This window comes from Chiloscyllium plagiosum, chromosome 23, assembly GCF_004010195.1.
Source record: "Chiloscyllium plagiosum isolate BGI_BamShark_2017 chromosome 23, ASM401019v2, whole genome shotgun sequence".
In the NCBI taxonomy this organism is placed as follows: Eukaryota; Metazoa; Chordata; class Chondrichthyes; order Orectolobiformes; family Hemiscylliidae; genus Chiloscyllium; species Chiloscyllium plagiosum.
The window spans coordinates 58304512-58320626 of NC_057732.1; the positions used below are offsets into that span (position 1 = coordinate 58304512).

General features: G+C 42.5%; 1 protein-coding gene across 1 annotated transcript in view; it reads left to right on the forward strand.

The window, feature by feature from the left end:
• Positions 1-16115, forward strand: part of ncor1 (nuclear receptor corepressor 1) — a 413945-nt gene that overhangs the window by 332191 nt on the left and 65639 nt on the right. Inside the window, exons 28-29 of the mRNA XM_043713232.1 lie at positions 8323-8423; positions 14334-14505. Coding sequence (XP_043569167.1) covers positions 8323-8423; positions 14334-14505 — 273 coding nt within the window. The remainder of the gene's footprint in view (positions 1-8322; positions 8424-14333; positions 14506-16115) is intronic.

Here is a 16115-nt window from a genome sequence, read left to right on the forward strand (position 1 = left end):
GGTCACTGCAGCTTACCCCTGCTAGGCTGACCCCCCCCCCAACAGTGTCCAAAGCGGTATATTTATTGTTGAGGGGAACGACCTCAGGGGATCCCTGCACTGCCTGGTTCCTCCCTTTCCCACCTCTAACTGTTACCCAGCTACCTCTGTTCTCTGGCGTAACTATGACCCTGTAGCTTCTATCTATCAGCCACTCGAATAATCCTCAGTTCATCCAACTCCAGCTCCAGTTCCCTAACGAGGTCTGTGAGGAGCTGGAGCTGGCTGCACTTCCTGCAGGTGAAGTTGGCAGGAGCATCGGTGGTCACCCCTACCTCAAACATCCTGCAGGAGGAACATTCCACTGCCTGCGCTGCCATTACTCTACGCCTAGTCTCCAAAACAAGAACACTAAGTAGCTTACCTGTTCAGCCGACTGAGTCCTTTTTTTTAGGTTAGAGGAGGCGGTAGGGTGGGAGACACTACACGTGTAGTGTCTCAGGTTCCTTCTCCACTCAAACGTCTTACCTTCCCAGAAGTCTCTGTTGACGACTTCCGGGTTCCCGCTCCTAGTTGAAAAAAAAACACAGACTGCAAAAAGAAAAACGTTAATTTAAACTGGTCTCCGCTTACCTTCCAGCTCCCCTTTCTGTGCACCCCCTGTAGCTCAGTTAAAGTAGCTGAAGATAAACTATTTCCACTAGTAGGGGATTCTAGAGCTAGGGTCATAGTCTAAAAATTAGGACTAGACTGTTCAGGAGAGATGTTAAGAAGAACTCTTATTCACCAAGTAAAATAGAGGTTTGGAACTTTTCCATTAATACTGGACAGGTTGTAAATTTTAAATCTGAGATTTAACATTTAAGCAAAGTTAAGCAAAGATATTAAGGGATATTGGCTAAATGCAGCTATGTGGATTTAGGACATAGATCAGCCTTGATCTCTTTGAATGGCAGAATAGGCTTGAAGGACTGAATGGCCTACTCCTGATCCTATTTAAATGTTCCTGTTTCTGAGAGCACAGCAGCCTTCTAACAATAGTAATTGGGTGGTAGTAGTGTAATGGTAAAGTCTAGGAATCTGGAAGCCCAGCTCATGTTCCAGGGCCATAGTTTTGAATCCTCCAGCAGGGCAGATGGTAAAATTTGAATTCCATAAAACCTGTCATTGAAAGCTCGCCTTATGGCGACCGTGTAACCATTGCTAAGTATGGTTAAAAACTGAGTTAAGTTCACTCATCCTTCAGGGAAGAAATTCTGCCATCCTTAACCTGGTCTGGCCGACATGTGACTTCCGATTATCAGCAATATGGTTGGTTCTTAACTGCCTTCTGCTTAATTAGAGATTTGGGATAAATGTTGGCTTCATCAATGACCCCACTCATGCACATGAATGAAAATTTTGATAAATGAGTTCTGGAGCATGTGACAGTAGCTGTATTCAATTACTTGCACTTACTGGTAATTACTCTGGCAGCATTTGCATCAGTGATTTAGTATATATTCAAATAGACTCGAGGGGTTCCAGACACCCACATTCACTCATCTGCTCACGGTTCAAAACAGAGGTCAGCACTTAAAGCTGGATAGGAAAGGTTTGATTAGGAATGGCTATTGCGGAACTTAGTCATAATGTACAGAGAAGACCATTGAACCATTGCACCAATTCCAACCCATCACACTATGCCATTTTGCAGTAGTTGGCCCATAGCCTTGAATGTTACAACACTTCAAGTACTCATCCATGTAATTTTTAAAGGTTGGAGTGAAGAGCTTTTCAATTCTAATCCAAGATGGGGCGGAGTAGCAGGGCTGCATGTCGACTCTTGCCCGGTGCCCATCTGCCCCTATGAGCTTGCTTACTTTTTTTCTTTTTCTCACCTCTCTTGTTCTTTTTTTTTTCGTCTTTTCTTTGGAGCCTTTTGTGGCGGGTGATTCGGCAAAATTGCCTTAGCAGCTGTGATCAGAATGGCAATTCGCCCCAGCACTCGGTAGCGGACGATGTTCCTCGCAGTGACTAGAGGTGGCAGCAGCAGTAGCAACAGGGACATTCAGGGCTGGCAACGGTAGCAATGCTCCTCCACAATCGGAGGTGATGGTGGCAACAGACGTTTCAAGATGGTGACGCCAGCAAGGCAACATCTCGGAGGAGGGTGGCCACAGCCTGGTCTTGTCTGGCAACGGAGCCAGGAATTCCTCTTTGCAATAGGCCTAGAGTGGGTGGTATAGTGTTGGTGAGGCAGCAGCAACAGCATGGTATGCCTGGAGCCAGGATTCCTGGTGTCATCGTAGTTGCAGCTGAACTAGGGACTTCCGGTTATGGGGCGAGTGTGGGATCAGCATGGGATCCTACATCGATGGTGGTGAGGTGGGCCCAGCAGCGAAGTGGTGGTGCCTAAAGAATGGCGACTCCTATGTTGGTGGATCCCACACAGGTGGCAGCGAAGCTGTGGAGGAGGGATGACGCCGCAGGTGTCATTGGTGAGCCAGCTCAGGACTCTCAGTTATATCTTATATCCTTTTGATTGTTAAACTATTCAAAACAGTGCCAGATTGTGGTGATTGTTGAAGCTTTTCACTGTCTTTTATTATATTATTCTTTATAAAATGCAAGTGACAAATGAATCAGACTTTCTTTACCATCTTGGTTCTTCCAAATCCTTTGGTTCTCAGTTGTGAAAGCTGGTGTTTTGTGGCTCTAAACCAAGCAACTCCAGGTGATAAATATGAATTCAGAGTTTTTGTAGATCATTCAGTGCCTCACACCTGCTCCACAATTCAGTAAGATCATAGACTAATCTATTTGTATTTTGTATTCTACATTTCCACCTACTCCCAATCAGCTTTGATTCTATTACCTATCAAAACATTATCTACCTCTGCCTTAAATTACTTCAACTACTTCACCCCACTTGCCTTCTGAGGCAGAGAGCTCCAAAATCTCTCAACCATCCAAGAGAATGAACTTTTAAACTCCACCTAGTTCTGGACTTTTCCACAAATAGAAACATTGGACTGACTTTTACAAGAAATCAGCGACATGTCAGTTTGGGGATTTCATGGAGAGTTTGTCTCTGTGAGCCTGAGAAAGTTTGTCTCTGTAATCCTGAGAAAGTGTTACTCACTTCATTACCTGTGCACCACACTTCTCGGGCAGCCTATTCATGCTATTTTATGCTGAGCAATGTGGAAGTACTTGCCTCTGCCATTGCCATTTTTAACGCCCATCTGTGCACATGTCAAGCCCTGTCAGCTAACGAACAGTCCTCCACACTGTACATAATGAGTGGGGAAACAAAAATTGCGCACTTCTGAAAGCACTTCAATGCACTTACAAGTGCACATTCATAAATATATTGCTATTTTACATCCTCACCTGTCTGACAGTTATTGTATTGTAGACAGACAGGAGGCTTGAAGAACACAGCAAGCCAGGCAACATCAGGGGGTGAAGAAGTCCATGCTTCAGGTATAACTTCTTCAGGACCAGATGTGGGGGTAGGAGGAGCTATAGATAATGGGGAGGGGGGGAAAGTAGCATAATGGTGAGGTAGTGATAGGTGAACACAGGTAGTGGTTATAACCTGGTTGGTCGATGGGAGGGATGAATCCAGTTGGTAGCTAGAAGAAAGAGTCAGTAGGTGGAACAGAAGGGAGGGGCAGGGCTGGAAAGGGAGCTGGGAGGTGGGTGGGTGGGAAGGTTATTCGAAATTGGAGAACTCGATGTTAAGTCCTCCAGACGGAAGATGAAGTGTTGTTCCTCCAATTTGCAGTCTGCACAGAATCCATTTACTCAATAAACAGTTTTACCTTGACTCAACAGTTGTTGTAATGCCCACTATAAGAGCCAGATTACATACATTACCTCTGCTTTGTGTCATCCCATCTTAGGACCCAGGATGAGTGAATGGTACTCCCCTGTTACCCAGTGTAGCCTAATATCTTCTCATTGTGGGACCATCACATAATGGAAAGACTTCAAATGATTGAAAACATTCACTTTTATTCAACAACAGCAAAATCAAAGATGAAACGAGCAAAAAAGACTATTTTCTTCTCAGAACAGAGGGAAACAAATTCATGGTCAATGATCATAGCATCTTGGCCACAGCAACAATAACTAACCAATTTTTGGTAAATCAAAAACAAGAAGAGTAATATAATCAGTTGGCATTCATATCACACATAAATGATGCTTTATCGTAGTCCTCCATACAATCAGACTTGGGTGACTCTGAAAAGAAGGATTATGAATGCTTTATTCCAATGTATGTAACACAAGCCAGGCCATCAAATACAATGAAAGATTGAGTGTGGCAGAATTACTGATGCTCACTCCCCGAAAGAAACTCCCAAACCATGCAAGATATGCAGCAGTACATGCAAGAAAACTTTGTCAAATACTTAAGATCTTTGATTTTATTTGTGAATTGTGGCCTGCAGGTGCTGCTTTTAATACTGCCTGTGATCACTTCTGCTTCACAGTGATAACTGTGATCAGTCTGTAATGACCAATGACATGGTCAAGGTTCTCTATGACCAGGACTTATATTTATAAGACGTAGGAGCAGAAATAGACCATTCAGTCCATCTCATCTGCCCTGCATTCAGTGAGTTTATAGCTGATCTAATAATCTTCAACTCCACTTTCCTGCCTAATCCCTATAATCCTTGATTTCCTTACTAATTAAAAACCTGTCTATCTTGGTCTTGAATATACTTGAGCCTTGACATTCTCTACAGTAAAGAATTCCACAGATTTGCTATTTTCTGAGAGGGAGAATTCCTCTTCATCTCTGTCTTAAATGTGCAGCCCCTTATTCTGAGAATATGCCCACTGGAGCCACACTGTCCCACAAGGGCAAACAATCTTTCTGAATCTATCCTGTCAAGCCCCCAATTATCTTGTAAGTTTCAATAAGGTTTCCTCTCATTCTTCTAAGCTCCAATGACTACAGCCCCAACCTACTCAATATTTCTTCCGAAGAAAATGCCTCCATATCCAAAATCAATCTGGACTGCTTCCAATTCTTTCCTTGGATAAGGAGACCAAAAATGTTCACAATATTCCAGGTGTGATCTGACTACTACCTTGTCCAGATTTTCCTGTTCAGTAATCCATTACCTTTGGAACAGAGGTCAACACTCCATTTGTCTTGCCCACCACCTGCTGAACTAGTATGCTAGCTTTTTGTGAATCATGTAAAAGGACCCTCAAATCTATCTGTGGGGCAGCTTTCCACAGTCTTTCCTCATTTAAATAATATTCAACTGTTCTATCTTTCCTGCCAAAGTGCATAATGTTAGAGCTGAAAAGATTTGGTGGTATAGCGATAATGTCACTGTACTAATACTCCAGAACCCTGGTCTAATGTTCAAAGAACATAGATTCGAGTTCACCTATATCTGAATTATATAAAAATTTTGAATAAATGGTGACCGTGTAGCTGTTGTCAATTGTAAAAACCCATTTGGTTCACTAATACCCTTTAGGGACGGAAATCTGTCGTTCTTATCTGGTCTGGCCTATAGGTGACCCTCTGCAATTTGGGTGGCTCTTAATTACCTTCCTGACAATAAGGAATGGGGAATAAATACTGGTCTAGCCATTGAGGTCCACATCCCATGAACAAATTTAAAAATATCCCACATTATACACCATTTTCCAAGCTTTTACAATTTGTTAATCTGACTGTATCCCATTGTAGACTCTTTGTGTCATCCTCATTACTTGCCTTTGCATCTGTTTTTGTGTCATCAACAAACTTGGTAGTATGTTCACTTCCTTATTCCAATCATTAGTATATATTGTAAGTATTTGTGGCCTCAGCACGGACCCCTCTGCTGTCATAGGTTGCCATCCTGAAAATGCACCCCTTGTCTCAACTGTGGCTTCTTGTCATCAGTTATTTCTCAATCCATGCTCATGTATTACTTATAGCCTAATGTGTGCCACCTTAACATATGCCTTCTGAAAATGCAAATACATTGCATCCACTGCTTTCCCTTCCTCTATCCTGCATGTTACCTTCTCAAAGAATTCTAATAAGTTTGTCAAGCATGATTTCCAAGTTGTGTAGCCATGTAAACTCTGCTTAATTATGTATTTCTCAATGCTCTGTTGTTACCACCCTTTATAAGAGACTCTGACATCTTACCGATCACAACTGTAAAGCTAACTGGCCTATAATTACCTATTTTAGTATGCCACCCGTTTTGAATAAGGATGTGTTACTTGGGTGTTTTCCAATTCTCTGAGACTTTTGCTAAATCTAAGGTTTCCTAGATGATTACTACCAGTGCCCCTGCAATTTCTGTAGTTGCTTACTTAAAAGGTCTAGGATGCTACCCATCAGGTCCAGGGGACGTTATCAGCCTTTAGCCCCATTAGTATCTGTAATACTTTTCTCTAGTGAGAGTGATTATGGTTTTTTTCCTCTCCCCTTTTGCCCCTTTATTATTTAGTAGTTTTAAAATGTTAATATCCTCTTCTGTGAAGGTTGATGCAAAATATTTATTGAACACTTCTCCCATTTACTGGGTCCCAATATTATTTTCCAGCCTCATTTCCAAAAGCTTTGTGTTGACTTTAACCACTCTTTTTTTTCCTATTTAGCTAGTTAAAGAAGCTCTTGCTGTCCATTTTTACATTGCTGGCTAGTTTGCTGTCCGTTTATTTTCTCCCCCTTTTTTTCGTCACTTTTTTAAAAATTTCCCAATCTTCTGGTTTACTCCCAATCTTTGTTGCATTTTTGTTTTATTTTCTTTCAATTTGACATGCACCTTAACTTCCTTGGTTCACCATGTTTGGTTTACAACTTCCTGGGATTTCTTCTTGCTGGGTATATCTTTGTTGTGAGTCATAAACAATTATAGAACATAGAAGAATACAGCACAGTACAGGCCCTTTGGCCCTCGATGTTGCGCCGATCCAAGCCCACCTAACCTACACTAGTCCACTATCCTCCATATGCCTATCCAATGCCCGCTTAAATGCCCATAAAGAGGGAGAGTCCACATTTAATTATCTTAAATGTATGCCACTGTTCCTTAACTATCTTGCCTGCTAAATTCCTTTCCCAGTCCACTCCAGCCAACTGAGCCCTCATGTCTCTGTGATTGCTCTTATTTAAATTTAGCACAATTGTTTCTATCCAAAATGTCTCATTGTCTAACTGAATACGTAATTGTACAGTGTTAAGGTCACTGTTCCTGAGAGACTCTTTTATTCTGACAATATTTATTAAGCCTGTTCATTACACATTCCAAGATCTAAAGTAGCCTAAACCCTGGTTGGATCCACAACGTATTGTTCTCTAAAACTGAACTGAATGCACTACAAATTCTTCATATTGGCCAACCCACTATCACGCTATCCAGTGCTACTAGATTTGTACTACTTGCATTGGACGCATGTCGATCACTCCCACTAGTGACTTCTTTTTCCTATTGTTCTTCATCTCAACCTAAATCGATACTACGTTCTGATTTCCAAAAGCAAGGTAATTGCTAACTCTTCAATCGCAACTTAATTTAGGAATTAAGTGACCCATGCCTTTACTGAGCTTCCTATTCTTGAATGTCATCCACCACTTAACATTCCAAACTCAATCCTTGTAATCCTGCAGCTATACCTCCATAATAGCTGTTGGATCATATTTTCTCACTTCAACATGTGCTGTCAGAAGATTTGCTTTGTTATGAATGCTACAGTCATTGAGATGCACAGCTTTTAGATTCATTTTTTGTTATCTTTAGAGCATTTACTCTTCACTGGTGGTATATTCTTAGTTTTGTTTTTGTCAATCCCTTTCTGCCATTCTCTGACCTTTTTATTTTTCACATTAGAATTTTTCTCTCCTGCCTCAACTGTATTCCTTAATTTCTTACATTTATCCACATTTGACCTTCCAGTGCCAGTTTGCTCAGGTAGTAATCTAGAGTTCATTACCTATGAGGTTGTGCTTTCTTATTTCAGCTCTTAACTATACTGTCTCAGGCAGAATCTCTTTCTGAGCTGTACCTACTTTGTTAGTACCAAGGTGAACCATTACCATTGCATCCTCCCCTTCCCACTGTAATATGGAATTAAGCACATCAACTGTAGTGTACAGCTTGTACTATAAGTCCTGTGATTCGGTGATTTTTAAATATAGTTGTATTCACCAGAGAGACAGGCAGAAAACCCAGCAAGTAAATCACGAATGTTAAATTTTTAATTGTTTTCCTCTTCGGTTCTAAACAAAGCATTTTGTTGCTTTGATCAACTTTACTGGAACTACACATTCATGTGACACAGTAATTGATGAGGAGAACCTGATGTTGTTAACTGCTCTTCATACAGGTGGTCCGATGGCAAACATCCAGGAAGCAAGTCTAACACGAAGCAGCCCAGCAAGCAAGGTTTCTGCGGAACCACCTTCTTATCGAGGTTCCATCACTCAGGTATTTACATGTAACACTCTCATATCCACTTCACTTGTTACAGTGGTTAGTGTAGACTGGCAGAAAGTTACATGTATATTGTGTGGATAGCATATGCTCCAGTTTGTACACTGAAGTCTGAGCACATTCTTGTGCCTGTATGGTCAGATTTCCCTGTTTCCCTTACTAGGTTTTCACGTTTTTTCTTTATGGTGAACCTGCTACAAATATTGAGGTTGCTCTGTGAGTATTAGTGCTCTTCATGGCATTCCCTGAGAGTGAGAGTATCAGTACTTACCCCAAGGAATCATTCTTAGCTGCTCAGATATTTTCTTTATATAGAAACTAAAATATAATACTTTGCTTAGTCAGCAGAGGGACCTGGTATGTGAGTCACCTGATGTTGGTATGCAGGGTACAGTAAGTGATTCGGAAGATAAATGGAAGGTTGACATTTATTGCAGGTGGAATTGAATGCAAAAACAATAAAAAAGAGTTATTGCAGCAGTTATAAAGGCACTGTGGGACCATGTACTAAATGCTATGTACAGTTTTGGTTTCCTTATTTGGAAAATTGTGTAATTGTGTTAGAACCCATCCAGAGAAGCTTCATTAGGTATGTTTCTGGGCTGGAGGATTTATTTTATTGTGCAAGGATAAATTAACCTCACTTAAACCCATTGGAATTTTGCAGACTTGAAAGTGATTTTAGAACATAGAACAGTACAGCACAATACAGGCTTTTTGGCAGTTGATGTTGTGTCAACCTTCTATCCTTCTCTAAGATCTAACTAACCTGGATGTAGGTTTGTTCGCTGAACTGGAAGCTTCAGTTTCATCACCATATTAGGTAACATCCTCAGTGAGCCTCAGGATGAAGCACTGCTGGTGTTTCCTGCTTTCTATTTATATATGTTTGGGTTTCCTTGGGTTGATGTCATTTCCTATTCTTTTTCTCAGTGGGTGGTAAATGGGATCCAAATCAATGTGTTTGGTGATAGAGTTCCGGTTGGAATACCATGCTTCTAGGAATTCTCGTGCATATCTCTGTTTGGCTTGTCCTAGGATGGATGTGTTGTCCCAAACATGTATAAATAGAAAATAAGAAACAGCAGCAGTGCTTCATCCGGAGGCTCACTGAAGATGTTACCTAATATGGTGACAAAATGTCTGAAAATGAACCTTCCAGCTCAGCAAGCAGACCTACATCCAGAACCTCAGCATGAGCTACAAATCTTCTCAAGACATCTAACTAACCTACATACCTTCATTTTACTATCATTCTTGTGCCTATCCAAAAGTCATTGAAATGTCCCTAATGTATCTGACTCTATTACCACCGTTGGCAGTGTATTACACGCATCCACCACTCTGTGTAAAGAACCTACCTCTGACATCTTCCCCAAACCTTCCTCCAATCACCTTAAAATGATGCCCCCTTGTGATAACCATTTCTATCCTGCGAAAAAGTCTCTGACTGTTTATTCTATCTCTGCTTCTCTACACCTCCTATCAAATCGCTCTCACCCTCCTTTGCTCCAGTGAGAAAAGCCTTCGTTCCCTCAACCTTTCTTCATAAGACATGCCCTCCTGTCCAGGCAGCATCCTGGTAAATCCTCTCTGCACCGTCTCTAAAGGTTCAGCATCCTTCCTATAATGAGGCAACCCAAACTGAACACAATATCCCAAGTGTGGTCTAACAAGAACTCTATAGAGCTGCAGCATAACCTCATAGCTCTTAAACTCAATTCCTCCTGCTAATGAAAGCCAACGCACCATACACATTCTTAACAACCCTATGAACTTGGGTGGCAACTTTGAGGGATCTATGGACATGGACCCCAAGATCCTTCTGTTCCTCCACACTGCCAGAAATCGTGTCTTTAACCCTGTATTCTGTATTCAAATTTGATCTTCCAAAATTAATGACTTAACACTTTTCCAGGTTGAAATCCATTTGTCACTTACCAGCACAGTTCAGCATCCTGTCAATGTCCTGTTGCAATTTACAATATCCCGCCACACTGTCCACCATTCCTCCAACCTTTGTCATCGGCAAACTTGCTAACCCACCCTTTCACTTCCTCATCCAAGTCATTTATAAAAATCACAAAGAGTAGCAGTCTCAGAATAGATCCCTCCAAAACACCACTGATCACCGAGCTCCAGACTGAATACTTTCTGTCTGCTACCACTATCTGTCTTCTACGGGCCAGGCAATTCTGTTTCCAGACAGCTAAATTTCCCTGTATCCCATGCCTCCTTACTTTCTGAATGAGCATACCATGGGGGAACCTTATCAAATGCCTTGCTAAAATCCATGTACACTACATCCACTGCTTTACCTTCATCAATGTGTTTTGTCATATTGTAAAAGAATTCATTAAGGTTTGTGAGGCATGATCTTCCCCTCGCAAAGCTATGCTGACTATCTCTGATCAAACTATGCTTTTTAAATGAATCGTAAATTCTGTCTCTCAGAATCCTCTCAAATATGCCCACCACTGATATAAGACTGTCTGGTCTGTAGTTCCTAGGATTATCCCTATTCCCTTTCTTGAACAAGGGAATAACATTTGCCACCTTCCAATCATCTGGCATTACTCCAAAGGTCAGTGAGGACACCAAGAGCATTGCCAAAGGCGCAGCAATCTCCTCCCTTGCTTCCTGTAGCAACCTAGGGTATATCCCGTCTGGACCAGGGGATTTATCTATTCTTGTTTTTCAAAGTTTTCAGCACATCCTCCTTCTTGACATCAACCTGTTCGAGCATATCAGTCTGTTTCACTCTGTCCTCAGAAATGTCAAGGTCCCTCTCAGTCGTGAACACTGAAGCAAAGTATTCATTAAGGACCACCCTTGCAACCTGTGACTCCAGGCACAAGTTCCCTCCGCTATCCCTGATCGGCTCTACCCTCACTCTGGCCATCGTCTTGGTCTTCACATAAGTGTAGAACGCCTTAAGAGTTTTCCTGACTCTTCCCCGCTAAAGCTTTTTCATGCCCCCTTCTAGATCTCCTAAGTCCATTCTTCAGGTCCTTCCTGGCTACCTTGTAACCCTCTAGAGCCCTTTCTGATCATTGCCTCCTCAAGCTTAAGTAAGCTTCCTTCTTCCCCTTGACTAGATGCTAGACATCTCTTTTCTCCCAAGGTTCCTTCACCCTACCATCCCTTCCTTGCCTCAGTGGGACAAACCTATCCAGCACTATCAGCAAGTGCTCCCTAAACCACCACCATATTTCAGTCTCGCCTTTTCCTAAGATCATCTGTTTCTTATTTAGATGCTCCAGTTCCTGCCCAATAGCGTTGTAATTCCCATTGTCCCAATTAAATACTTTCGCACACTGTCTGCTTCTATCCCTCTCCGTGAGTATAGTAAAGGTCAGGGAATTGTGATCACTATCACCAAAATGCTCTCCCACCGAGAGATCTGACACCTGGCCTGGTTCGTTGCCAAGCACTAAATCCAATATGGTATTCCCTGTAGTCGGCCTATCTACATATTGAGTCAGGAATCCTTCCTGGGCACACCTGACAAAAACCTCTCCACCCAAACAATTTGAACTAAGGAGGATCCGATCAATATTAGTGAAGTTAAAGTCACCCATGACAACAACCCTGTTACTTCTGCACCTGTCCAAAATCTGCCTCCCAATCTGCTCCACCAAGTCTCTGTTAGTATTGTGGAGTCTGTAGAAAACTGCCAATAAAGTGACTGCTCCCTTCCTGTTTCTGACTTCCACCCGTACTGACTCTGTGGACAAACCCTCCTCGATGACCTCCCTTTCTACAGCTGTGATGCTATCCCTCATTAGCAAAGCCATTCCCCTATCTCTTTACTCCCACCCCTGGCCATTCCTTTTGAAACATGTAAACCCTGGAACATCCAACAATCATTCCTGCCCCTGTGATATCCAAGTCTCCATAATGGCCACAACATCTTGCGTTAAAATAGGCACACTTCAACCCATCACACTGACTGAAACTTTCTGCCCTTCTTCACAGACTCTCTGCATGCTGTATCTGGTTGTTCAGTAGTTACTCCATCCTCAGATCCGTAGCTCCAGTTCCCATCCCCCTGCCGAACTAGTTTAAAACCTCCCGAAGAGCTCGAGCAAATCTCCTGCTCAGGATATTGGTGCCCCTCCAGTTCAGGTGCAACCCGTCCTTCTTGCCCGGTTCCACCTTCCCTAGAAGATATCCCAATGATCCACATATCTGAAGCCTTCCCTCCTACACCAGTCCTGCAGCCATGTTTTCATCTCTGTATTCCTAGTCTCACTCGCTTGTGGCTCCGGTAGCAATCCTGAAATTACTTTACTCTGCTTGTTCTGCCCTTTAGCTTCCAAGTTAACTCTCTATATTCACTTCTCAGGTCCTCATCCCTTTTCCGAGCTATGTCATTGGTACCATTTGTGCCACGACTTCTGGTTGCTCTCCCTCCCCTTTAAGAATCCTGTAGACTCGATTTGAGACGTCCCTGACACTGGCACCAGGGAGGAAACATACCATCTAGGAGTCTCATTCGCAACCATGGAATCTCTTGTCTGTTTCTCTCATCATTGAATCTCCTATCACTATCGCTGTCGTATTCTCTGCCCTTCCTTCTGAGCCACAGAGACCTGGCCACTGAGGCTTTCCCCTGGTAGGTCGTGCTGCCAACAGTGTCCAAAACAGTATACTTATTGTGAGGGGGTCGGCCACTGGGTGTCCCTGCGCTGTCTGCCTATTCCCTTTCCCTCTCCTGACAGTCACCCTGTAGCCTTTATTCTATAACATAGGTCTGACTGCCTCTGTGTAGCTCCTCTCTATCATCCCCTCAACCTCCCCTCTGCCCCAGGGTCTTTTGTTTTGGTTAGAGGAGGTTCATCCTCTAATGATCGGAAGTTCATCCAGCTCCAGTTCCGTCATGCAGTTTGTGAAGAGCTGGAGTCGGGTACACTTCTCACATCAGGAACACTAATGGTGACCCTTACCTCTCACATCCTGAAAGTGGAGCATGCAACTGCCCTAGCCTCCATCCCCTCTGCGCCAGGGTCTTTTGTTTTGGTTAGAGGAGCTGGAAAGGTGGGAGACACTGCATGATGTGTCTCGAGTTTAGCCAGCAGTTCCCGTATCCACATCCACTCCTGTTGAGCCTTCCCAGCAGCCCCTGGTCCGTGCTCTCACCACTCCTGTTACTGCGTTTTATTCAAACAATCCCAGACAGGGCTGGATAGGGAATTCCTTTGCACAGAAGATTCTGGAGACTGAGTCATTGAATTGATCCAAGGCTCAATTAGGCAGATTTTGTTGGAAAAGGGTTTAAGAGAGAGAAAGAGGAATTGAGACCACAACCAGATCAGTGATAACCTTCCCGAATATTGTAGCAGGCTGAAAGGGCAGAATGGCTGACACTTCCTAACAAAAACAGAAAACAAAATTTTTGATTGTGAGCTTGTGCCTTAAAACACACTGACAGATATCCAGTGAGTGAATGTTGAGATCAAATTTAGTCATCTGGAAATCTGAGATAGGGCATTGGGAATATATATGGCAATTATCTAAAGCGGCACCACACAAAAAAGTGAGGATATAGTTTCTGTCCAAATCCAATCTTGACAAATATCTACACACCAAAATTCTATGTTCATTATTGGATTTATTGATAGAAGATGAGAACGGCAGGGATGGAAATCCTGTGCCCCTCCCAATTGGATCTTTAGTGTGTAGTGTGATCAGCAATCCATATCTTGAATTTCTCTGCCTCCCTGGAAAATGATTTGAAAATGCTCTCTGTTCACCCTAATAAAACTCATTCAGGATCAGCAGAGCCTGTGGGAGCAAAGCTTCAAAATTCAACTGAAACCTTGAATCACTGTAAAGAACTGTTTTTTAAAAGTAAAGAGAAAGAAAGTTTAAGAATAAAACAAATATGTATTTTGTTTGCAGGGTACTCCAGGCCTGTCACAACAGGGCATTGCAGCAGACACGTTGTTGAAAGGCGCAATCAGCAAATTGGCCGCTGAGGAATCGGGCAGCCCTGAGCAGTCAAGGGAAGAGGCAATATCAAAGGGCCATGTCATCTATGAAAGTAGTAGCGGCCATATCCTCTCATATGACAGTAAGTTCACTGTTTCTTAATTCCTCATCATGGTATTCTGTGCCAGTATTTCTAAACTGTCCTCCACACTCCTTTTCCACATTCTTTTCATTTGAAGTGACATTCTTTGGATGCACATGAAATTTTAAGTTGGCAAAAGCTGGTTGAATGTGAAGTATCAAAATAGCAAACAGGTCTAGCAGATCTTGGAGAGAGAAGACTTTTCAGAAGAAGAAGCAGAAGGAACTGGTTGGGCAACAGGAGACTGAGAGTAGTCGTAGAATGGAGTTTCTCAAAATGGAGCCCTGTGACTAGTGTCCCACAGGGATCTGTGCAGGGACCACTGTTGTTTGTGGTATAGATAAGTGATCTGAAGGAAGGTATAGTCGTCTGATCTGCAAATTCGCAAATGACACTAAGATTGGTGGAGCAGCCAGATAATGAAGGAGACTGTCAGAGAACGCAGCAGAATATAGATAGATTGGAGAGTTGGGCGGAGAAATGGCAGATGGAGTTCAATCTGGGCAAATGCGAGGTGATACATTTTGGAAGATCCAATTCAAGAGCGAACTATACAGTAAATGGAAATGTCCTGAGGAAAATTGATGTACAGAGAGACCTGGGTGTTCAGGTCCATTGTACCTTGAAGGTGGCAATACAAGTCAATAAAGTGGTCAAGAAGACATACAGCGTGTTTCCTTCATCAGACAGGATAATGAGTATAAGAGTTGGCAGCTCATGTTACAGTTGTATAGGACTTTGGTTTGGCCACATTTGGAATACTGCGTACAGTTCTGGTCACCACATTACCAAAACAATATGGATGCTTTAGAGAGGGTGCAGAGGAGGTTCACTAGGATGTTGCCTAGTATGGAGGGTGCTAGGTTGAGTAGATTAGTATTATTTTCATTAGAAAGACTAAGGTTGAGGTCAACAAAATCATGAGAGGTATAGACAGGGTGGATAGCAAGAAGCTTTCCCCCAGAGTGGGGGGCTCAATTACTAGGGGTCACGAGTTCAAAGTGAGAGGGGAAATGTTTAGGGGAGGTATGCGTGGAAAGTTCTTTACGCAGAAGATGGTGGAAACGCATTACCAGCAGAGGTAATTTAAGCTGTATCTAAATAGATGCATGAAAGGGCAGGGAGCAGAGGGATACAAATCCTTAGAAAATAGACAGCAGGTCTGGATTGATACAGCCTTGGAGGGCCGAAGGGCCTGTTTCTATGCTGCAATTTTCTTGCTTCTTTAAAGATGAAATATGAAAATTAATTCTCTTTTTCTCTCTCTATTAAGGCTATCAAACTCAAATTTCTAGAACTTTGTTTTATTTTAGATTTTCAACATCCGCAATATTTTGCTTTTGGATGTAAAGTCTCCAGATTCTGCACTGTTCTGATGTGCTGGGGAGAAATGAAAACAGCTCTAATGCTCCCTGCACTGTGCTATGGAAAGAAACATTTTTAATATGTGTGACTGCAGTGCATGAAGGAGGAATAATTGAAAGTATTGATGATTAACATGATCTAGCTCATTCCTAACATCTGTTAACTAATCTTACCTTGGATAGCAGTATGGGAGAAAGTGAGGATTGCAGATGCTGAAGAGTCAGAGTCGAAAAATGTGGTGCTGG